This window comes from Polyodon spathula, chromosome 30 (assembly GCF_017654505.1).
Source record: "Polyodon spathula isolate WHYD16114869_AA chromosome 30, ASM1765450v1, whole genome shotgun sequence".
Lineage (NCBI taxonomy): Eukaryota > Metazoa > Chordata > Actinopteri > Acipenseriformes > Polyodontidae > Polyodon > Polyodon spathula.
In genome coordinates, this window is record NC_054563.1 from 1,695,986 (window position 1) to 1,719,816 (window position 23,831).

Genomic DNA, 23,831 nt, shown 5'->3' on the forward strand with positions numbered 1-23,831 from the left:
ATTTGTCAATATAATTGACCTGCTCTATGGGCGAATGACAAACCACACGTGACACATTTTTCTAAACTCTGCTTTGCCTTAATCTGCAGCCACACTTACATTGCTGCCAGGTAGTGACATTGACCACAGGACTCCACACAAAAGCCTGAGAAAGCCATGAGCACGGATTGCCATACCCTTTCCCGGTGCCTGACTTACCACGAGGTCACGTGGATGTCCTTGATGAGGCTGATGAAGCGGTCCACCAGGGGCAGGCACAGGGGTCCCAGCAGGTTGTCCCAGTTAGGTTGCATGTACTCCGAGGCCCTCCTCTGCGCATCGTTCTCACAGCACATGTACTCGTTGTTGGGGGTCATGATGTATGGAATAAAGCAGTAGTTCCCGCTGGACGCCTGAAAAGAGGAACAAAACATTCCCCCGACTGTTACCGTGGTGATGTTAGATTTTATCCAGATGAGAACACATGGCAGCATTTCAACGCGTCAATTCAAGCACGTTATACAAAGAGGTTCATACAGTACAGGCTGTTAAAACACAGTGCAACACACAGCGACAGCAAGACTCTCCTCCTGCATAAAAAGAGCAGCTTGATACTGATATGAAATATAGAGTCTTCTTAACGTTGTCAGAAAAAATAGAAGGAAAACATACATTCCTGCCTTTAAGAAAAAAAAAATCCTTCATAAATCAGCCGACCCCATCTTTCAATCTATATCAGTTTGGCATGCTGATTTAGTGAGAGGGTCGGAAGTGTGTAGGAGGAACACATTGTGCGGATATTAGAAAAATATCTCAGTATCGCACAGAACAAACGCAGGCTGATTAATAATACAAACACACGTTGCAGCTGATTAGCACTAGCATCCTCACACAGGCTGCCAAGCCACAGGATACCTACTCTCACTCTTAAACAACTGTGGTACTCAGGAGGCAACTGGATCCAGGGGCGGCCTATGGTGCTCCAAATAAGACACAGGAAATATACAAAATGAAGAATGCAGGGAAACTCAGGAGAGACACAGAGCAGAAAATCCACAACCCCAGTATGAGAATGAGAGGGAAACAAAACCCACAGCCCCAGTATGAGAATGAGAGGGAAACAAAACCCACAGCCCCAGTATGAGAATGAGAGGGAAACAAAACCCACAACCCCAGTATCAGAATGAGAGGGACGACATCACTGGCTACATGTTCCTGATACTTCAACTCTGACAATCCACACCTCGCTTTAGAAAAAAAAAAAAAAGTGGGCCTAGGGGAGTCTTTTCAGAAGCATATATTTTGCTGGAATAGTGAACAAGCATGCCCCATCATAGCCTCCTACAGAACTCACATAATAGGATGTTAAACAGGTAGCTATTTCAATAGTAGAAACAATGAGCTTATATACTGTGAAGTGTAATTTTATTTGGCTCAGGCAGTAAACGTAACCCAGAAGACCTTCCAACCAACCACAGCAAAAAATGATCTTTCCATTGCAAATCTTTTCAAGCTGCAACCAGCTGTGTCATCTCAAAGTGCCGGGAGAGTCTTTTTTGAGGGGTGCTGCAAAATGAAAAGCGGTCCAGGGTATCTGCTGTGGATTCTACCAAGTATATCAGGTTAGCAATGCACACGGTGCGGAGTGCAGGATACCTGTTATAAAAGGAGAAATCAAGGATCAATCACTCCCTGGCTCGCTTTGTAACACGACAACCCTGCTGCAGCTCAGGCCAGACTAGAGAGGCAGTCTGTGGGAACGGGTCCCAAGGTTAATCTTGATTGGGAATCTGTGAACTCGAGCTGCACTCCAAAGCAAAACACTGATACCATGGGAACAAAACTCCTTAACCAACTCTGCTCCCCAGCCTCTCTGTGCTCCAGAGAGGGGAGAGGAGAGAGGGGAGATCAGTCAGAAGAGAAGTTGTGTGCTTGTGCGAGCATGACTGTGTGATTTTGTGCATGACAGAGTGTGTGTTCCACTGTTTCCCAAGTTAGCTATATTATGTTTTTCTTTGAATGGGAGTGATGTTGTTCTTTTTGACTTATCTCCACAGAACAGCAGGGCAGCTTCAGTGTGCTCGCAGTAATGACAGAGGAAACGGCAGGCAGGTCCAGCGAACCCATATCTCCCCCACCTCTTTGTTCGTTCTGGTTGCTCTAATTTAATACTTACTGTGTTTTTTTGGGAAACCATGTCCTGTAAAGACAAGATGACAAAAGAAGGCATTAGGGTGATCAAAGTAACTTTGTTGCATTTAGTATTGATGCGGTTCATTCTGGTTCATGGTTTATTAGGGTGATCACAGTAACTTTGTTGCATTTAGTATTGATGCGGTTCATTCTGGTTCATGGTTTATTAGGGTGATCACAGTAACTTTGTTGCATTTAGTATTGGATGGTTCATGGTTCATTCTGGTTCATGGTTTATTAGGGGGATCACAGTAACTTTGTTGCATTTAGTATTGATGCGGTTCATTCTGGTTCATGGTTTATTAGGGGGATCACAGTAACTTTGTTGCATTTAGTATCGATGCGGTTCATTCTGATTCATGGTTTATTAGAGGGATCACAGTAACTTTGTTGCATTTAGTATCGATGCGGTTCATTCTGATTCATGGTTTATTAGAGGGATCACAGTAACTTTGTTGCATTTAGTATCGATGCGGTTCATTCTGATTCATGGTTTATTAGAGGGATCACAGTAACTTTGTTGCATTTAGTATCGATGCGGTTCATTCATTCATGGTTTATTAGAGGGATCACAGTAACTTTGTTGCATTTAGTATCGATGCGGTTCATTCTGATTCATGGTTTATTAGAGGGATCACAGTAACTTTGTTGCATTTAGTATCGATGCGGTTCATTCTGATTCATGGTTTATTAGAGGGATCACAGTAACTTTGTTGCATTTAGTATCGATGCGGTTCATTCTGATTCATGGTTTATTAGAGGGATCACAGTAACTTTGTTGCATTTAGTATCGATGCGGTTCATTCTGATTCATGGTTTATTAGAGGGATCACAGTAACTTTGTTGCATTTAGTATCGATGCGGTTCATTCTGATTCATGGTTTATTAGAGGGATCACAGTAACTTTGTTGCATTTAGTATCGATGCGGTTCATTCTGTAACTTTGTTCATGGTTTATTAGGGTGATCACAGTAACTTTGTTGCATTTAGTATCGATGCGGTTCATTCTGGTTCATGGTTTATTAGGGGGATCACAGTAACTTTGTTGCATTTAGTATTGATGCGGTTCATTCTGGTTCATGGTTTATTAGGGGGATCACAGTAACTTTGTTGCATTTAGTATTGATGCGGTTCATTCTGGTTCATGGTTTATTAGGGGGATCACAGTAACTTTGTTGCATTTAGTATTGATGCGGTTCATTCTGGTTCATGGTTTATTGATCACAGTAACTTTGTTGCATTTAGTATTGATGCGGTTCATTCTGATTCATGGTTTATTAGGGGGATCACAGTAACTTTGTTGCATTTAGTATTGATGCGGTTCATTCTGGTTCATGGTTTATTAGGGGGATCACAGTAACTTTGTTGCATTTAGTATTGATGCGGTTCATTCTGGTTCATGGTTTATTAGGGTGATCACAGTAACTTTGTTGCATTTAGTATTGATGTGGTTCATTCTGGTTCATGGTTTATTAGGGGGATCACAGTAACTTTGTTGCATTTAGTATTGATGCGGTTCATTCTGGTTCATGGTTTATTAGGGGGATCACAGTAACTTTGTTGCATTTAGTATTGATGCGGTTCATTCTGGTTCATGGTTTATTAGTGTAAAAGGTGTCCGGCAACGAACTGCGTTCAGCAACTGCATCTCAATCAAAGGTTAACTTTAGTTCAGGAAATCTAATTTGAGACCCCATAAAGTTAGCTTGGTAAACTTAACAATTTAAGGGTTGTCTTGACATTGGATTTTACACCAAAACACCTTTCACTGTATTAACCCTTTCTGGCAATAGATTTAAATCCACACCCAGGGGCATTGCGCTGCTGCTGCTGAAACAAGCGTGGTGTGAATTCCAACCCAGCATTAGAGTGACAGCAGACACACGAGACCCAAAGGATACAGCATTGCGAATGCAGCACAGGAACAAGCACTGTGAAGTGGCACTGGACTGGACAGGACTAGTGTGCTTGAAGGTGCTACCCCTTACAGCTTAGTTTGTAATACATCAAAGTGATTGTAGTGACGTACTTCCACCTGTTGTGTACTGTAGGTCTCAAGTGTGCAGGTTTGAGAGGAACACGTTACAGGAAACATGATATCCGCTAATACACTTGGTTAATGAGATCTCTGTTTGCAAGCCCTGCTTTCAGTATTGTTACACTGGCTTGGTCATTTCAACTGGAGGGTAAAACTGGCCCCATCTCTTTAATGGATTCTTTCCTGTCATTAACTAACTTGCCAGTATAAAAAACAAAGGTATAACAAGCGTTCCTCAACCTACTGTAGGACAAGACGGCATGTTTTTAAAGGAAAGCGTGCGTTTGCACATTACATGCATTGCTTTCAAAAGTGTGCGTTTCAAACACATGTGGCTAATGGAAGTGTTTTGAAAGAAGCCTGACCTTCAGGGACTGGGCAGTGTCTGGGTCGGTGTCGTGATACAGGATGACGTTATTCGCCATGTCGAAGCTCTCTCGGACCCCCAGGTGATAGAAGAGCGAAGGCTGTCGGAAAACATCGCTCATGTCCACCACAGCAATGTCTGGAAAAGGTACAAATGCAGAAATATACCACAAGAATAACAAATGACAAATAAATGACAATTCCGCAGGTGTGCTGAGGTTCACCTACAATTACAATGTCCGTGTAATCACAATTAATTAGGAAGCGCACAATTTCAATTTTACTTGACCCCGGTCTGGCATCAACCTCCTGTTACTAGGGCTAATCCCTGGATAACCACAGGAACAGACAATTGATGTCTTCCAGGTTGATTCCCCAGTGCTGCAAAAAAAAATCCAGCAGTGGCTTCATGAGGGTAAAGGCTAATCACTTCTACCCTGCCCTAAGGAAACTGTATGGGATCCTATTACCTCTAACTCTGAACTGAATGGAGAGAGTACTGCTAACAAACATGCTGCACTGAGGCAGGTAAGCGTGATTCGTCTGCGTCAAAGTGATAGTCCGGAAACCAAACAGATCAACAATAACGGACTTGTGAATCGCCAAGCAGATGGTCTGAAATACCAAGTCCAAGGAGCCTTCCTTTAACACGGACTGTCGACTCAGCGTGGATCGGATTAGAGAGGAGAGAGCTAATTAAACAATCAGCAGTCAGAACCGGACGAGATTGTGCTTCCACCTGCGTGTCAAACCGGAATGACGGGCCAAAAAAACTGTTCTGCCAGGGGGAGGGAATAGCCGAGATTGCTGCTACTTTGTCAGGGATATTCATGTTCCCATTGGCTATTCCCAGTACCTACACAGGAAACGTGTCTTCAGGATTCTGCACACTCCTCCCCTAAGAAAACTGAACAATAACTTTGCAGTTTCCCCAAGCTTTTCTTATACATTTACTCTAGTTTACCATGGTTTGCCTCTCTGGCTTTTTTGCATTGCTTAACTGTGCTTTATGCTTTCACAAGGCTTTATTACACTGTGCTTTTACACAGAGCTGCAGATCTGTACTGCAGTTTGACCACAGTGAATCGCTGCGGATTAACAATGCTATAAAAAAGAAGGCTGGTGATTAAGGGGTTAACTTCTTACACTGAATTTAAAGAAGTAGCAAATAACAAAACATTAAAGATAATTGGAAATCTCTGCTGAGACTGCCAAGGACCTCGATTACCTTCACCGCGGTTCATTTTGTTATTTACTTCAAATACTGCTAGGGGGCTAGGGACACCGCGGCGAGAACAGAAACTAAATAAACAGTCCTACTGTACATTTTACTGAGATCAAGGGAGCCCTGCAATTCTCTCTCTCTCTCTCTCTCTCTCTCTCTCTCTCTCTCTCTCTCTCTCTCTCTCTCTCTCTCACTGTTCATATTTAGAAGGCACATGCTAGCTGTATGAGTTACACAGCAGATAAAGGACTCTTCTCATAACACCACTCACAGTCATTTGTGATATTTTCAACTCCCTTTTCAAGAATAATCTTGTCACTTAATCCAGCTAAATAAAAAGTCACTCCCTTCGCTGGCCTTTTCAGTTTCGCCCTCATTGCTATTGGATCTCTCACACACACACACACACACACACACACACACACACACACACACACACACACACACACACACACACACACACACACACACACACACACACACACACACACACACACACACACACACACACACACACACTCGCACGCACACAGGCAGAAGCTGTTCTGAGAAAATTGAAAAGCAAGATTTGACTAATCCCACATCAAAAGATTGTAATGCTTTTCAATGAGGTGTAAAGAGTTTCACTGACATCAGGAACACATCAGCTCCAATATGCTTTAATAAGGTTTATATTCCTCTTATGGCGCTAAGCACTCCGAAGCTGTCTCGCTTATTATAGATCCACTTCTTTGATTAATTTCCCAGGTACATGGGGTACGCCATCTAGGATAAACTAGGAATAATGAGCGCAATATATCCCAGAGGGAATACTTGGGCTCTGGGTTTGCTGTGATTTTCTGTGGCTTGCCCATGTTCTGATTGTCATCACACAACTAGCATGGCTGGTACCACAACATGTGCCAGAGCCCACAGCAGACTGCAGGCTAAACACTAAGCATTCGTTTCAGCCAGGCCGTGTCTAAGGCAATACCCGGAGAGCACGCTCTCTGTGCCAGCTCTTATTACTGCTGATCTCTCGCTCTCTTTCTCTAGTCGTGTGGTTGGGCACAACGCAATTATTTTCTCCATAATGGGCCAGACTCTCAAAGCTATTTACTCCAAAATGGTATCTGCATGTTAGCCATGCACCTCATTCAATAGGGAAGCACAGAAAGGGTACACCTCATTCAATAGAGAAGCACAGAAAGGGTACACCTCATTCAATAGGAAAGAACAGAAAGGGTACACCTCATTCAATAGGGAAGCACAGAAAGGGTACACCTCATTCAATAGAGAAGAACAGAAAGGGTACACCTCAGTCAACAGAGAAGCACAGAAAGGGTACACCTCATTCAATAGGGAAGCACAGAAAGGGTACACCTCAGTCAACAGAGAAGCACAGAAAGGGTACACCTCATTCAACAGAGAAGCACAGAAAGGGTACACCTCAGTCAACAGAGAAGCACAGAAAGGGTACACCTCAGTCAACAGAGAAGCACAGAAAGGGTACACCTCATTCAATAGGGAAGCACAGAAAGGGTACACCTCAGTCAACAGAGAAGCACAGAAAGGGTACACCTCATTCAACAGAGAAGCACAGAAAGGGTACACCTCATTCAATAGAGAAGCACAGAAAGGGTACACCTCATTCAACAGAGAAGCACAGAAAGGGTACACCTCATTCAATAGAGAAGCACAGAAAGGGTACACCTCAGTCAACAGAGAAGCACAGAAAGGGTACACCTCATTCAATAGGGAAGCACAGAAAGGGTACACCTCAGTCAACAGAGAAGCACAGAAAGGGTACATCTCATTCAATAGGGAAGCACAGAAAGGGTACACCTCAGTCAACAGAGAAGCACAGAAAGGGTACACCTCAGTCAACAGAGAAGCACAGAAAGGGTACACCTCATTCAACAGAGAAGCACAGAAAGGGTACACCTCATTCAACAGGGAAGCACAGAAAGGGTACACCTCAGTCAACAGAGAAGCACAGAAAGGGTACACCTCAGTCAACAGAGAAGCACAGAAAGGGTACACCTCAGTCAACAGAGAAGCACAGAAAGGGTACACCTCATTCAATAGAGAAGCACAGAAAGGGTACACCTCATTCAATAGAGAAGCACAGAAAGGGTACATCTCATTCAATAGAGAAGCACAGAAAGGGTACACTTGCATGAAGTGTACATGATCACATGACTTCCTATGGAATACTGACACTACAAATCACCACAGCATTCAATAGAGAAGCACTGAAAGGGTACATCTCATTCAACACAGAAGCACAGAAAGGGTACACCACATTCAATAGGGAAGCACAGAAAGGGTACACCTCATTCAGTAGAGAAGCACAGAAAGGATACATCTCATTCAATAGGGAAGCACAGAAAGGGTACACCTCATTCAATAGAGAAGCACAGAAAGGTTAGTACCTCTCTGCCTCTCATGCCAGCTCTCCTCCAGCGTTAGTAAACTAATGGGATACATGATACCCAGTGCCCAGCACTGCTGCCTAGTGCAATGCAATGCAAAGCACAGTACAGAAGCTCTCAAACTAGACCACAGGTTATAATTAAACCCTGCTGACAAACAGCAACAATAAGCCTGGAAGCACATAGGAAACTGTTGCACAACACTTTGCAATGAGAGTTAGTTATTTAAAATGCATGAAGTGTACATGATCACATGACTTCCTATGGAATACTGTACACTCTTTACAGAAGCCAACAATCTATTCCTGACACTACAAATCACCACAGCATAAGCACAACGGTCTAGATTCTCAAAGCTTTGTACATCACAGTGAAAACACACCAAATAAAGCTACCAAATCCAAAATAAACAACTTTTAACATTTAACATAAAGACTTGGGAATAGCGTGAAGCAGTGGTGTAGACATAAACCAAACGCCACTAAAAGACTGATTTCCTTAAACAAGAATGATTATACAAATTCACATTTTACTTGTATGCTGAACTTCCGTGTACCACATATAACGGATTGATCTCATTTCTACAAGTATTTCCACAAAGTGTCTTTCTCCATCTTGTGAGAATGCTTTACACTGCGTGCCGGCGTGTGAGTGACAGAATGAGCTGCCTATAGAAGACAGAACCGGAACAGTGTTCCAGTACGTTCCGGCTCGACTACATCACTGGCGTGACATTGCTGCTTATTTCCCTTCAGACAGTAGCTTTACTGTATGAGCGCTGCAGCGCTGTGCTGTTCCAGTGACCTCGCTCTGTGAGCATTCCAGACCCCCTCTCCCTGAGCTCTGTGCTGTTCCAGTGACCTCGCTCTGTGAGCATTCCAGACCCCCTCTCCCTGAGCTCTGTGCTGTTCCAGTGACCTCGCTCTGTGAGCATTCCAGACCCCCTCTCCCTGAGCTCTGTGCTGTTCCAGTGACCTCGCTCTGTGAGCATTCCAGACCCCCTCTCCCTGAGCTCTGTGCTGTTCCAGTGACCTCGCTCTGTGAGCATTCCAGACCCCCTCTCCCTGAGCTCTGTGCTGTTCCAGTGACCTCGCTCTGTGAGCATTCCAGACCCCCTCTCCCTGAGCGCTGTGCTGTTCCAGTGACCTCGCTCTGTGAGCATTCCAGACCCCCTCTCCCTGAGCTCTGTGCTGTTCCAGTGACCTCGCTCTGTGAGCATTCCAGACCCCCTCTCCCTGAGCTCTGTGCTGTTCCAGTGACCTCGCTCTGTGAGCATTCCAGACCCCCTCTCCCTGAGCTCTGTGCTGTTCCAGTGACCTCGCTCTGTGAGCATTCCAGACCCCCTCTCCCTGAGCTCTGTGCTGTTCCAGTGACCTCGCTCTGTGAGCATTCCAGACCCCCTCTCCCTGAGCTCTGTGCTGTTCCAGTGACCTCGCTCTGTGAGCATTCCAGACCCCCTCTCCCTGAGCTCTGTGCTGTTCCAGTGACCTCGCTCTGTGAGCATTCCAGACCCCCTCTCCCTGAGCTCTGTGCTGTTCCAGTGACCTCGCTCTGTGAGCATTCCAGACCCCCTCTCCCTGAGCTCTGTGCTGTTCCAGTGACCTCGCTCTGTGAGCATTCCAGACCCCCTCTCCCTGAGCTCTGTGCTGTTCCAGTGACCTCGCTCTGTGAGCATTCCAGACCCCCTCTCCCTGAGCTCTGTGCTGTTCCAGTGACCTCGCTCTGTGAGCATTCCAGACCCCCTCTCCCTGAGCTCTGTGCTGTTCCAGTGACCTCGCTCTGTGAGCATTCCAGACCCCCTCTCCCTGAGCTCTGTGCTGTTCCAGTGACCTCGCTCTGTGAGCATTCCAGACCCCCTCTCCCTGAGCTCTGTGCTGTTCCAGTGACCTCGCTCTGTGAGCATTCCAGACCCCCTCTCCCTGAGCTCTGTGCTGTTCCAGTGACCTCGCTCTGTGAGCATTCCAGACCCCCTCTCCCTGAGCTCTGTGCTGTTCCAGTGACCTCGCTCTGTGAGCATTCCAGACCCCCTCTCCCTGAGCTCTGTGCTGTTCCAGTGACCTCGCTCTGTGAGCATTCCAGACCCCCTCTCCCTGAGCTCTGTGCTGTTCCAGTGACCTCGCTCTGTGAGCATTCCAGACCCCCTCTCCCTGAGCTCTGTGCTGTTCCAGTGACCTCGCTCTGTGAGCATTCCAGACCCCCTCTCCCTGAGCTCTGTGCTGTTCCAGTGACCTCGCTCTGTGAGCATTCCAGACCCCCTCTCCCTGAGCTCTGTGCTGTTCCAGTGACCTCGCTCTGTGAGCATTCCAGACCCCCTCTCCCTGAGCTCTGTGCTGTTCCAGTGAGTGCCTCCCCTCGCTCTGTGAGCATTCCAGACCCCCTCTCCCTGAGCTCTGTGCTGTTCCAGTGACCTCGCTCTGTGAGCATTCCAGACCCCCTCTCCCTGAGCTCTGTGCTGTTCCAGTGAACACCCTCCCCTCGCTCTGTGAGCATTCCAGACCCCCTCTCCCTGAGCTCTGTGCTGTTCCAGTGAACACCCTCCCCTCGCTCTGTGAGCATTCCAGACCCCCTCTCCCTGAGCTCTGTGCTGTTCCAGTGAACACCCTCCCCTCGCTCTGTGAGCATGCTCCTGCAGGTTTACCTAGAATAGTTTGTAAACTATGACAGCTCTGACTCCTCCAGTCCTCTCAGGGCACGTTGAGACAGCACACAACACAGCTCAATACAGGAAATCAAGTCATAGGAGATTAGGGTCAAAATTATTCTTTTGAGAAGCAGACGAAACCTTCGATAGATAGACAGACAGACAGAAGATAGATCTATCATCTATGTTATTGATTTACATAATATACTAAGATATATAGATAATATATACATATATATATATATACTTATATATATAATATATATATTAATCATATAATATTTAAGATTAATCATTTATATATAATATTATTACTATATGACTATATTAATATTATTAAATATGACTACTACTAATCATAATAAATAATAATAATAATAATAATAATAACAAAGGGATGGCACCAAGACAGCCGACTGCATAGCAGCCTGAGCCATTCCTGGTTTTACTGTCAGTTTAACAGGACACATCTGAGCTTGTTACCTATACAATGCCGCTAATCAAGCTTGCAGTAAAACGTGGAATGGGTGAAACTGCTATAAGAAGGAATCTTGTTTTCATCCCTATACCACTACGACGACTACTACTAATAATAATAATAATAATAATAATAGTAATAATAATAATAATCCATCATTCTTCACTCAGGTTTCTAAATAGATGAAGTCTGAATCTCACTGTCGATGGAAGCGGCACAGATAAAGCGCCCCGTGCTCCACGAGAACTCGTGTCACCATGGCAACATTCTCTTTCACTTACGCTCCGGTGCTGATCTACAAGGCAGAAGCACTAGCTGGAGAAGCCCCTCTGCACACCGCAGAAGCGGTGGAGGGAACTGGTCATGCAGCGACGAGAGGACACTGAAGCTCCTCTATCGTGCTGACCCTTTAACAGTGTTTAAAGTTCAGCACATGTCTGCTCATTGGAATGTAATATTCCACTTGGTTTGTTTATTTTTTTAAATGTTTTTCTCTAGTCGATAAACACATCCCACATGGTGAGAAATCATCACAAAGTATACATTATTTAGGGTAAATAACAACAACAACAACAACAATAATAATAATAATAATAATAATAATAATAATAATAATAATAATAATAATAATAATAATAGGCATTTGCACGACTATAGAGTCTATTGACTTGCCTGCATCGTAAAATGTGTCAAGCACAGACGTCTCCCCGAAGTCTAACGTGCCGAAAGTGACCGTGGCAAGGATGGCACTTTCTGCATCGCACGCCCGCTGCAGGCACTGGAGGGCTCCGGATTCGGGACTGTTGGCCGCCACGGCTTTCAAGCCGTCGTTGAGGACGTACACGACTCGGAGGGACCTCTGTTTGGGCTGGGGGAAAGGGCTGTTGATTTCAGATCGTTCCAAAGCCCCAGCCCCGGCAGTGGAGGCATGATCGCCGCCAGACTCCACGGCAGACTGAGAGGCGCTTGCCTCCATCGCAGATCTTAAGAAAGGTTTTTTTTTTTTCGTATCTTTTATGTCAACAGAACTTTCTGTCTTGCACTTTAGTGCGTGTTCTAGTTATTTACCTTGCAGGTACATAGCTGTGCACCTCGTATAAACACTTTTGTCCCGGGTATCACACTCACAATAGTGTTGTTGATGCCGATTGTCACTTGATAAGAGACAATGCAAAATACTGTACCTCAAAGCTGATTAATTAAAATGTTTTATTTGTGTCCTGGTTTCTGCTGGATTACCATGCTTTCCAAATTGCAAGTCATGCACGAATATTTTAAATGTGTAATCCCTTTTTTATTTTATTTTTTAAATCTGTCCCTGTCCAGATTTTCTGCAGACTTGTTTCCCCGATGTCCTTAGCAGTGCAAGGCAAAGTGCGTCTTCCAAAAAAAACTCCGACTTCGGAAACTACATTACAGGCTAGTTTTGCGCTTGCAAGTAGTTTCCACAGAAGCACAGTTCAGCGTACATTAAAAAAAGTCTCACCAGCAAATTTCGATCACTTGTGTTTCAAGAAAAGCTCAGTCGTGTTTAGGGAAGCTTTTATTTCGCCGCGTGAAGAGGTCTTTGCGTGACGTCTTTGGAATATGCGGAAGCGGGTTGTAATTCCCATGGTGTTTGCTGAGTTGTTGCAATAAAACACATTTTAAAACAAATGACGCGACGTTTACCAGGCCAGTTTCCTCAGAAGGATCAAACTTTACAGAGAATAAAACGTCAAGCCAGACAGAGCACACGACGCTTCTCTATTTCTTATCTTCGGCAGCCATAAGTCTTTGCTAGGGAGAGGTGTGCAGATAATTGACTCCTGTCAAACTGCTTCAGCGCAGTGCTTGTTTTTCGTGTTGCTTCTGTCTTGGCAGGCGGCCGTATAGCTGCTGCTCGCCGTCATTAATGTGTGACTATAAAAGGTGTTTCAATGCATGACAATGACAGTCGCGAGCACAGTCCCACCGGCAGCGTGGGCTGTTCAGTTTGTGAGTCTGTGGCCAGGGCTGCACACTTGTTTTTATCAGGTGTTTGACCCGACCTGTGGCACCCACAGAGTACTGTTCAAATGTGCCAGGAATTTCACAGGTGCCAGGCCAGCGCCGTTGGAGCAGCACGTTGTAGGACGGCACAGCATAGCAGTTTGGCTAACAGTGTTTACAGGTGTAATTTCGTGGTACGCCTTAAAAAGTGGTACACCGTGTACCGCGCTTGCCCAGGCATGCGAAAATGATTTTAGTTCAAAACAAGGAAACGCCCGTCTGAAGGGGTCTGAAGGGGTCTGAAGGGGTTACGGCGTTGGCCTTAAAGTTGTTCTTTTGTTTTATATAATTTATTTCACAGTTCAGCAAATGTATATGACTTTAACTGATGGGCAGCAAATTGAGTTACCTACAACTGCAAACATAGGATTTTGTGGATGAACTACAGTCTTTTAACTGTTAACAGTTCGTAGTGATTTGTGCAGTAGTCAGTCACAGCATTGACAGCAGTACCATTTTCTGGCGTTCCACGGGTCAAGGCGTACCACATTCTGACAATGTACCAGTTGTGCAGCTGGGCAGTTGTCCTATTGTATCCTCTTCAGCACTGGGTGTGCGGTACCACAGCAACTTTAACAGCGTTATAACCGTCTGTAATATGTTCATTGTTATTTATTATAAACATAGCGAGTTATGTGTTCAATTTCTAGTGATTGAAAAGTATCCTGTTGGATCCTAATTCTCCTTTGATGCAGTGATGTTGGCTGCCCCCTCTATAATGACATATCTTTTGGGTTTTTTTACCCCCATTTAAAATAAAAAAAATATGAATACATATACTGTAAATAAATTACCACATGAGGTTTTTTTCTTCATTTCTTTTAGAACACTTTAGTACACTTTAGACTGAAGTAGTTCAAAAGTATTGTCATAAAAGTGAACCCTTTACCTTTTTTCGCTCTTTTTCTTTTGTATTTATAATATATGAACATGCATGTAGAAATGAATGTACAGATCCAGTCTCTCTCACTAAGGAGACGGTGTGTTCTTGTGGTTAGAGAGCAAATTTGTTCCACTGTAACAAATGAAACTGTATTTCAATCCTATCTGCTTCTGTTAGAATCACTAGAGGGTTCTGTCAAGAACCAGGACAGAGATGGATAGAACCATCGAGGGTTCCGTGCTACAGTGCTGCTACAGGAACCCCCCAATTGCTTTTCCTTTTTAAAAAAAAACAAATGATTGTAGTGACTGTTTAGTGATTATTAATTGCTCGTCTAAGTTCATTCGTATGGCATTCACAAATATTTCATTTTGTTGTGTTGAGAATTTCTCTCTCCTGTTCACTCCCTTCCTGTTGGTCAAATATTGCTCTTGCCTGATTCCCTAATGCCTGTGTTGTGTGCTGTGTACTCTTCTGACTTTATACTGGCTTTCTCTGAGCTGTTGCTTGGTGGGCAGGGTATTCCTGAACCTCCAATGGGAGTCATTTCAGCATCATTCCGTCCCTCAGAGTGCCTCACTCTCCTGTGATTGGCAGCTGTTATAATGCTCAATGCACTCAGAGTGCCTCACTCTCCTGTGAGTGGCACTGTTATAATGCTCAATGCACTCAGAGTGCCTCACTCTTCTGTGATTGGCAGCTGTTATAATGCTCAATGCACTCAGAGTGCCTCACTCTTCTGTGATTGGCAGCTGTTATAATGCTCAATGCACTCAGAGTGCCTCACTCTTCTGTGATTGGCAGCTGTTATAATGCTCAATGCACTCAGAGTGCCTCACTCTTCTGTGATTGGCAGCTGTTATAATGCTCAATGCACTCAGAGTGCCTCACTCTTCTGTGATTGGCAGCTGTTATAATGCTCAATGCACTCAGAGTGCCTCACTCTTCTGTGATTGGCAGCTGTTATAATGCTCAATGCACTCAGAGTGCCTCACTCCTGTGATTGGCAGCTGTTATAATGCTCAATGCACTCAGAGTGCCTCACTCTTCTGTGATTGGCAGCTGTTATAATGCTCAATGCACTCAGAGTGCCTCACTCTTCTGTGATTGGCAGCTGTTATAATGCTCAATGCACTCAGAGTGCCTCACTCTTCTGTGATTGGCAGCTGTTATAATGCTCAATGCACTCAGAGTGATGATTGGCAGCTGTTATAATGCTTAATGCACTGAGTGCCTCACTCTTCTGTGATTGGCAGCTGTTATAATGCTCAATGCACTCAGAGTGCCTCACTCCTGTGATTGGCAGCTGTTATAATGCTCAATGCACTCAGAGTGCCTCACTCTTCTGTGATTGGCAGCTGTTATAATGCTCAATGCACTTACTAGAAAGCTTTACCATCTCATTTTGAATTGCTCATGCCAATCAGAGTGTTTTGAATTAATCAAGGCTTGCCAATTAGTCCTATAGCTGTGGACAAAAGTTTAGCATCATCTAGAATTTTAGGATTGAGACATCTTTTTTTTCTAACTATATGAACATAATTGAGGTCTTTTATGAAACACTAAGTAATCAAATAAACAACAAAATGATATTGCAAAAGTCTACTCTAAGCCATACTAGTAGTACAGTATTCCATGTTAGATTTTAAAATGTAACAATTTATATCAATTGTTTGGAAAGTATCTGGAAAACTACAAAATGGTATGTCATTCAATTGGTTAACATAACATTATTCAGCAGGCAAAATTGGTTAAAACTATAGGGTGATGCAAAATGTTTGGCCATAGCTGTGTAGTCCTGGAAATTGCAGATTTCAGTGAAAAATACAAATCTGCATTCATACAAGTGCGTATACGTATACTGAAGAAGGCAAGTTGAAACAGTAATACCTTGTGGATTATCTCAACCCCATAGTTGCATAATGTAAGTGACAAGGAGTCAGATGTGCACACAAACTGTCTCAGGCATCTCATTCCCCTCCAGTACAATGGACTCGTGTACACTACGAGGCTGAATTGTGAAATGTGCTTAACTTTCAAAAACAATTAGTCATACTTACAGCATCTCAGTAACATTTTCAAAAACCATGCAGCGAGCTTTGAGGAAACTTGCCAGCATTGTTTATGCAAGAGGCACGGATTTCATAATCTAGTGTTAATTCAGGAACGGCAAGTGTTTTAAACACTGTAGAATCGTCCTGCAGCACTCTGCTACCTTTCCTACGGGTCACGTTTAATGAGTTGAACCAGTGAACAGCCTTCATAGTTTTACCACATTCTGAAATCCGTCCCTATACTGTTAAGTTTTAAAATGACAGAGAGAGAAGACCCATTATACAGTACAAGGGGATGTTGGTCAGATTGTAGGTGATCTTGTCCTGTAATATTAATGGAACTGGACTAGAGGGCCAGATCTGAATTAGATTTAAAAAGCCGCTGACTGCATCTGCATCCCTGATCTCCTGGGGAACTGAATTCCAGAGACTGTGGAGGAGGGAGGGAGGGAGGGAGGGAGGGGTGGGGGTTATTACAGCTAAAAGCCCCAGCCCAGCTCAACCATGCAAACAGCTAATTGCAGTGCTTCATTATGTCATTTTAATGGCATGCCCTTGTATTCGTCAATAGAAGAGATAACTCCCGGTGCAAATAGCAGAGGTTAAGCAAGTGAAACCTGTGGACCGATCCAGGCAGCAGATGCCTAATAGGTACTGAGAAGTTCATTTATTACTTCACTAAACTAATTGCATGCACACACTGTACCGTCGTTCTTTGGCAGCCATGGTACTGCTCTATGCTTGCTTGTGTTTGTGCTCTTAATTATTGCATTTCCATTCCTCTTGCTTTTACCTTTTGTAATAAACTTCCAGAGAATGTTTATTTACAAACCCTTAATTACCAATAAAGGTAATAAACTGCAGCCGGCTGCTATGTAAAAAACTAATCACTTAGCAACTGATCTCGGTGTGTGTGGGGGCTGCTATTGAAAATAATTTGCTCTGTGATTAACCCTTCACCGATGCTGTGACCTCATGGGATCAGAGCATTAGTTAGCCAGCGTTTATTTTGTTTAAAGACACTTCGCAATCTCACAAGCTGCAAATAAAAAGGGAGAGTTTTTCAAAACGTTTTACTGCAAATCATCGTCATTGACGCATTCTTATTTTAAAAGTTAAAACAAAAACAATTACAGTTCTCAAACTGGTAAAAAAAAAAAAAAAAACACCTGCAAGCCACTAGATTAATGTCTGGGTTTTTTTTTATTTCTGTTTTAATAACTTTATTTTGCGAATTGTTCCTTCCTGAAGTGACAGTTTGGAGTGAGAATCTTGTAGAAACTGCCCTGAGATTTTCAAGATACTGCTTTAGAAAAGTGTTTTCATTTAACTTAACATACCTACCCCTGTTGAAAGAACTAGAGATCAAAAGAATGACATAGAACACATACACCATTACATTTTTGGCATATTGTAAGTATAGTGTAGTTTCAGAATTTGTTACTGTCATACCATTTACTGAGAAAATATTCATTATAACGTTGTGTGTTTTTCATGTCTAGATCCATATTGTAACCAAAAGATAATCAAGCGCCTCACAGCCTACATATTTTAATGTAGATTTTAAAATTGGCACTGATGCAGAGTCCCTGACATGTTTTGGCAGAGAACTCAATAGTTAGGACGCGAGGTACCTGACTACCCTCCCCACCTCCCACAGTTCTGAATGCCCTCCCCACCTCTCACAGTTCTGAATGCCCTCCCCACCTCCCACAGTTCTGAATGCCCTCCCCACCTCTCACAGTTCTGAATGCCCTCCCCACCTGCCCTCCCCAACTCTCACAGTTCTGAATGCCCTCCCCACCTCTCACAGTTCTGAATGCCCTCCCCACCTCCCACAGTTCTGAATGCCCTCCCCACCTCTCACAGTTCTGAATGCCCTCCCCACCTCTCACAGTTCTGAATGCCCTCCCCACCTCCCACAGTTCTGAATGCCCTCCCCACCTCCCACAGTTCTGAATGCCCTCCCCACCTCTCACAGTTCTGAATGCCCTCCCCACCTCCCACAGTTCTGAATGCCCTCCCCACCTCTCACAGTTCTGAATGCCCTCCCCACCTCCCACAGTTCTGAATGCCCTCCCCACCTCCCACAGTTCTGAATGCCCTCCCCACCTCCCACAGTTCTGAATGCCCTCCCCAACTCCCACAGTTCTGAATGCCCTCCCCACCTCCCACAGTTCTGAATGCACCTCCTCCCCAACTCCCACCACCTCTCACAGTTCTGAATGCCCTCCCCACCTCCCACAGTTCTGAGCTGAGCCGTTGTGATGGTCAGTAGGCCTGCAGTAGAAGAGCGTAGAGAACAGGCTGGAATGTCTGAGGAGCTAACCCATGAAGATCTCATACAGGTCAACAAGATCTTATTCAATTCAAAATGAAACAGGCAGCCAATGAAGGCCTCTCAAGACGGGTGTAACACACTCTGCAGACATGGGCAGCAGATTGTAATACAAGAAAGGAATTGTTTATGGTAGATGTGTTGTTTAAACCCTGGTGTGGATGCTAATCTACTGTGTCCTTTTTTAATGTATTTTTTAAGCATGATTTATGATTAGTAAATATTTACAGTTGACCCTGCTTCCTCTAATATAAGAGTTTGGGGGGAGGAAGGAGGTTATTTTTGTCTTGTATCACAAGACACAGGGTTAGCTATATATGTTGAACCTTTAGAGGACACTGTTAAGTAAGCTCTATGCTGTGTGAACCTTGAACAGGACACAGTAGCAGATGCCCAGAATGTTCCTGAAGTGACTTATGACATTTAAAATGATGTAGGGTGATGACATGATGCAATCGCTTCCATGTAATTACTGTACTACAAACTGGAGAGCAGCGGCCAACCTCTTCAACACACTGCTGGGGGGAGACCTCTAGTGGACAAACAACAAACAAACACACACAAAACAAACAATCACTCGGGCGTTACCGAACACACAGTGGAGCACAGTGTACTTAGTTTATTAAAGAACCAAGGTGGTGTTCTAAAAGGGAAAATCAAACCTGGACCGTTACAAATCAAGGGAAATAGTAACCCCCTCAGGGAGGTCTACTCAATGAAATACTGCCGCCGCGATCACTTGAATTTATTTGGAAGACAAAATACACCTGAAGAGACTTGGTCTTGGTGATGCTGACTTACTTTCAATGATTTAAAAGACGCTGTATTTAGATCGGCCTCCATTTAGATCAGCTGAATAGTCGGGGTTTGCAAAAACTCGTAAACTCAGAATTGTCTTTCAGAAGTATTCAATATATTCACTACCGTGTTGGTTTTAAAACAAGACAGGCTGCCCTTCCCTCGCCTTTACAATTGACTTCCACACTGAGTGTTTCAAAAGCTGATTGGAAGAATATTTTCCTCTCATCCGGGGCGCTGACATTGTCACTGCTGTGCTGGCCTACCAAGGCTTTTAAACTTGGATTAAACCCCGGAATGAGCTACTCTCAATTTTGCAGCAATGCCACCTGTTTGTGTTCCCATTTGGACAAAGCCCTAGTGCAGGTGCAGCTCTGGTGTGAATGCTTAGTGAGTTGGGCCTCGTGATACTTCTATCAAGCTTTTAATAACACCAAACGAGACATCATGTCTCAAAGCAGCTATTTTAGTGCATAACATAAAATTCACAAAACAAACACATAAATACCATTGTCTCCTGTGCGTTATGTGTTGTTGAGAATGTTTCATTTCACAATAGCAATTGTCCTTCTTCCTGTCTGAAACTGCTTTCCCAGTGTAAATACAAGGACTAGTACAGCTACATAAAAGCTTTTTTAATCAAGCGCGCTCTGCAATCATGTGGTTGAGAGAGCAGACTGGAGGTTGTGTCTAAAAGGGTGCTCAATACTTTGGGAGGGCCACTCCACTTGCTTAATGGCTATGACATAGGGATAAACATATCAGACCACCCCTATCATCTCTTCTATTGATTCATCAGCTGTACAGGAAGCAGGGAACAAACCAGCTCTGTAGCAGTGTGGCGTCCTCTTTAGCGTTACGCTAATGAAAGCTACAGGAGCTAAAGGAAATACTGCTGCATTAGTATGTAAAAAAATATCTGCTTAAACATTACAGGGACATGGCCGGAGTCCTCATAATGTAGCTTCTGTCACTTTCCTTCTTTGTGCGGACTTTTTTATTAACCCAGCAAGCACTATAAAGAGTGCACGCACATGCGCACACACACACACACGCACACACAGTAAGGAACTATTCATGCACTGAATATACAGTATTGAACATTACAGAAATGTGTTCATATCTTTGCTTTTTAATAAAAATGTCCACACATTATAGCATTTAGAACATTGAAATATAAAAAAAGGTATATAGAGAATATTTTGCAAAAGAACTAACCAAGTTAGAAAAAACACACAGGCCTCCTTCAACTTTTAAACAATCTCAACACTTGAACAGAAAGTGTAAGTGTCACACTGGCAAACCACGTATGTGAACCCGGACTGGGACCAAGGACCCGGGAGCCAACGGCGCCATCTGTATGAAACCCCAGAGCACGGGAATCACTGGGAACCACACACACAAAAAAAAAAGCACAAATATTCCCCCACAAAAGTGATGAAGCACATGATATAACTTGTAAACTTATATTGTGAAAGACATTTTTTTTTTTAAAATGAAAAATATCATCAAAATAGTACCAGGATGGTCAGAAGAGCTGTCATTTCATTCACCAGCCCTGTCCAACGACCCCTCCACTAGCTGGTCGTACAGAGGAGGCATCGCTCAGCAACTTCCCCATCAGCTACAGTTCATCTCATGCATTTAAAAAAAATTGATTTCATCTTTTTTTTTATATATATATATAAAAGGACAAGAAGGGAAAGTTTACAAAAAAAAGTTTGTATTTTTTTCGGCACAATACTAAATTTGGCTGTGGCAGAACTGCAAGTGGGAGACTGGTAAGGTGAGCGAGCGTTGCTTCAGTTGCTCAAGCGATCATTTCGAATGAAGGACTTTCTTTATGTGTTCTACTTCCATCTGAAAAGGAGAGAGGAGAAGCAGCGTTACCTTACAGCCAGACCTGGGCTCTATCAGAATCACAGTTACAATCACAGCAGCACTGGAATTCCAATCCACTGTGTTCAGTTACAATTACACTGCAGTAACTACAATTCTAATTACAATGACACTAAAAAGTAGCAAACAGCTCCCCACATTAACGAGTTCACTCTATTCTAAATAAGCAAGCAATAATCACAGGTACAAATACTGAAACATACTATAGAACTTTTTCAAACAAACAAGGCCACCAAAAGCAGTTGCTAATACAAAAATAATGATCGAACGACAAGTAAATGCGTACTTGAACTGCAATCGATCAATTACATGGTAGAATTACAATTACAATTACGACTTGCCCAATTACAATTGTCACTGACCCCAGGTCTGCTTCCAGCTAGTTCCTCCACTTTTGCTACTGTATGTTCTTATAAGAAGTGTACCCTTCCCTTATGGTAACCCCAGAGCTTCAAGAACAGCAGAGAACCCAGGACTGGACCAACCCGTTCTTTTATTGAACCAGCTAAAACCAGCTGAGAAAAGGTACAATGGTGACCTGGCAGGGATTATAGGCAGTGCTTTCTTTCTAGCCAATCAGATCGCTGCATTGCAGAACACTGTCACCAATCACTGCTAGCCTAATTAAAAAAAAAACAAAAAAAAACAGACATTCCGAATTGGGATTTCTTATTGGGTGCTGTGCCGGGGTGCCGCTCACATACCTGTAAGGATAAACGGATTTTCTTTTCTTCGTCCAGTTCATTTATTAACTGTCTAATCTCTTTTCTAGGAAACAGGCAGAAAGAAAGAATTAAAAACCACTTCCCTTTATCAAGAGCAAAGCTGGCAGTGCTCGTGTTCTTCACAATGTCTTCTTTTAGATTTTGGATCTTGGTTTCACCTTTAGAACTGGGATACTGTACATCAAGTTCTTTTTGTGCAGTTTGCAGTTAGTGAGTGAAAGGAAGAAAAGGGCTACAAGAAATCCAATGCAGTGAGGAGACTACATTAAGATTACTGGAAGCTGCTTTGATCAGAATCCCAGCAACAGCGGGCTGTTTAACGTCACACTGCTCCCTGTGTAGTATGCAACACAAAATGAACTCAAATAAACTGTTCCGGTATTAACTAAGCAAATGAGTAACACTCGCAATGAATTTAGTGGCCAATACTTTAGAACTTGAAATAAAACAATGCAGAATGACTGCAAACATCTGAATAATGTATGGGGACAGTAAAAACTCTCACTGGAGTGCTCTGAATTGCACTCGTTCTGGCTCTGAATTGAAGCTCCTGTACTCACTTGTGCTGGCTCTGAATTGAAGCCCCTGTACTCACTTGTGCTGGCTCTGAATTGAAGCTCCTGTACTCACTTGTGCTGGCTCTGAATTGAAGCCCCTGTACTCACTTGTGCTGGCTCTGAATTGAAGCCCCTGTACTCACTTGTGCTGGCTCTGAATTGAAGCTCCTGTACTCACTTGTGCTGGCTCTGAATTGAAGCTCCTGTACTCACTTGTGCTGGCTCTGAATTGAAGCTCCTGTACTCACTTGTGCTGGCTCTGAATTGAAGCTCCTGTACTCACTTGTGCTGGCTCTGAATTGAAGCCCCTGTACTCACTTGTGCTGGCTCTGAATTGAAGCCCCTGTACTCACTTGTGCTGGCTCTGAATTGAAGCCCCTGTACTCACTTGTGCTGGCTCTGAATTGAAGCTCCTGTACTCACTTGTGCTGGCTCTGAATTGAAGCTCCTGTACTCACTTGTGCTGGCTCTGAATTGAAGCCCCTGTACTCACTTGTGCTGGCTCTGAATTGAAGCCCCTGTACTCACTTGTGCTGGCTCTGAATTGAAGCCCCTGTACTCACTTGTGCTGGCTCTGAATTGAAGCCCCTGTACTCACTTGTGCTGGCTCTGAATTGAAGCCCCTGTACTCACTTGTGCTGGCTCTGAACTGAAGCTCCTGTACTCACTTGTGCTGGCTCTGAATTGAAGCCCCTGTACTCACTTGTGCTGGCTCTTCATGAGGTCAATGATGGTCCGCAGATCCATCACCTGTGACCGCAGCTCCTCCAAGGAGTGCTGGCTATGGCTGGCTCGGTCGTTCTTTGGCTTTGTTTCGTGGCCTATGTGGGAAGGGGAATTGGGTCTGTGTCCTGTGGCCGGCCCCCCTGGGTGCAGGGCTGACTGGATACCACCTCTGCTGGAAGACAGGGCTGGCACTGGTGCTGCCGGCTTCAGGGGCAATCCAGCCTTCAGATCGGCTCCCTGGAGGCGGGACATTATAAACAGTGAGGTTCGGTACGCTGAGAAACACTCGCTGCTGAGGAAACAGGGATGCTCAAATGACTCAAGAGTTAAAGCTTTGTGAATAAGACCATTTAAATATAAACGCCACTCACCACTGCATAGCACTCTAGCAGTACAGGAAAGAGAACTCCACTCACCACTGCAGAGAGCTCTAGTAGTATTGGAAAGATACTGTAACTGACTCAAAATTGTTCAAGTAGTATTGAA

At 44.0% G+C, this 23,831-nt stretch overlaps 2 protein-coding genes across 10 annotated transcripts in view; both read right to left on the reverse strand.

Moving 5' to 3' along the window:
* map3k15 (mitogen-activated protein kinase kinase kinase 15) overlaps positions 1-13,371 on the reverse strand; it is a 48,692-nt gene extending 35,321 nt beyond the window's left edge. For 2 of the 5 annotated variants that reach the window (XM_041232850.1, XM_041232849.1), the window contains exons 1-4: positions 12,007-13,369; positions 4,576-4,715; positions 2,156-2,179; positions 199-392 (exon numbers count right to left, since the gene is read on the reverse strand). In XM_041232850.1, the coding sequence (XP_041088784.1) occupies positions 199-392; positions 2,156-2,179; positions 4,576-4,715; positions 12,007-12,310 (662 nt within the window). In that variant the 5' untranslated portion in view covers positions 12,311-13,369. Of the gene's footprint in view, positions 1-198; positions 393-898; positions 962-2,155; positions 2,180-4,575; positions 4,716-12,006 lie in introns of all 5 variants that reach the window. The other 3 variants (XM_041232852.1, XM_041232847.1, XM_041232848.1) reach the window with 3 other exon arrangements.
* A 7,179-nt stretch (positions 13,372-20,550) lies between these two features.
* Positions 20,551-23,831, reverse strand: part of sh3kbp1 (SH3-domain kinase binding protein 1) — a 70,601-nt gene continuing 67,320 nt past the window's right edge. For all 5 annotated transcript variants that reach the window (XM_041233226.1, XM_041233224.1, XM_041233223.1 and 2 more), the window contains 3 exons: positions 23,323-23,582; positions 22,042-22,105; positions 20,551-21,298 (listed from right to left, as the gene is read on the reverse strand). In XM_041233226.1, the coding sequence (XP_041089160.1) occupies positions 21,257-21,298; positions 22,042-22,105; positions 23,323-23,582 (366 nt within the window). In that variant the 3' untranslated portion in view covers positions 20,551-21,256. The remainder of the gene's footprint in view (positions 21,299-22,041; positions 22,106-23,322; positions 23,583-23,831) is intronic.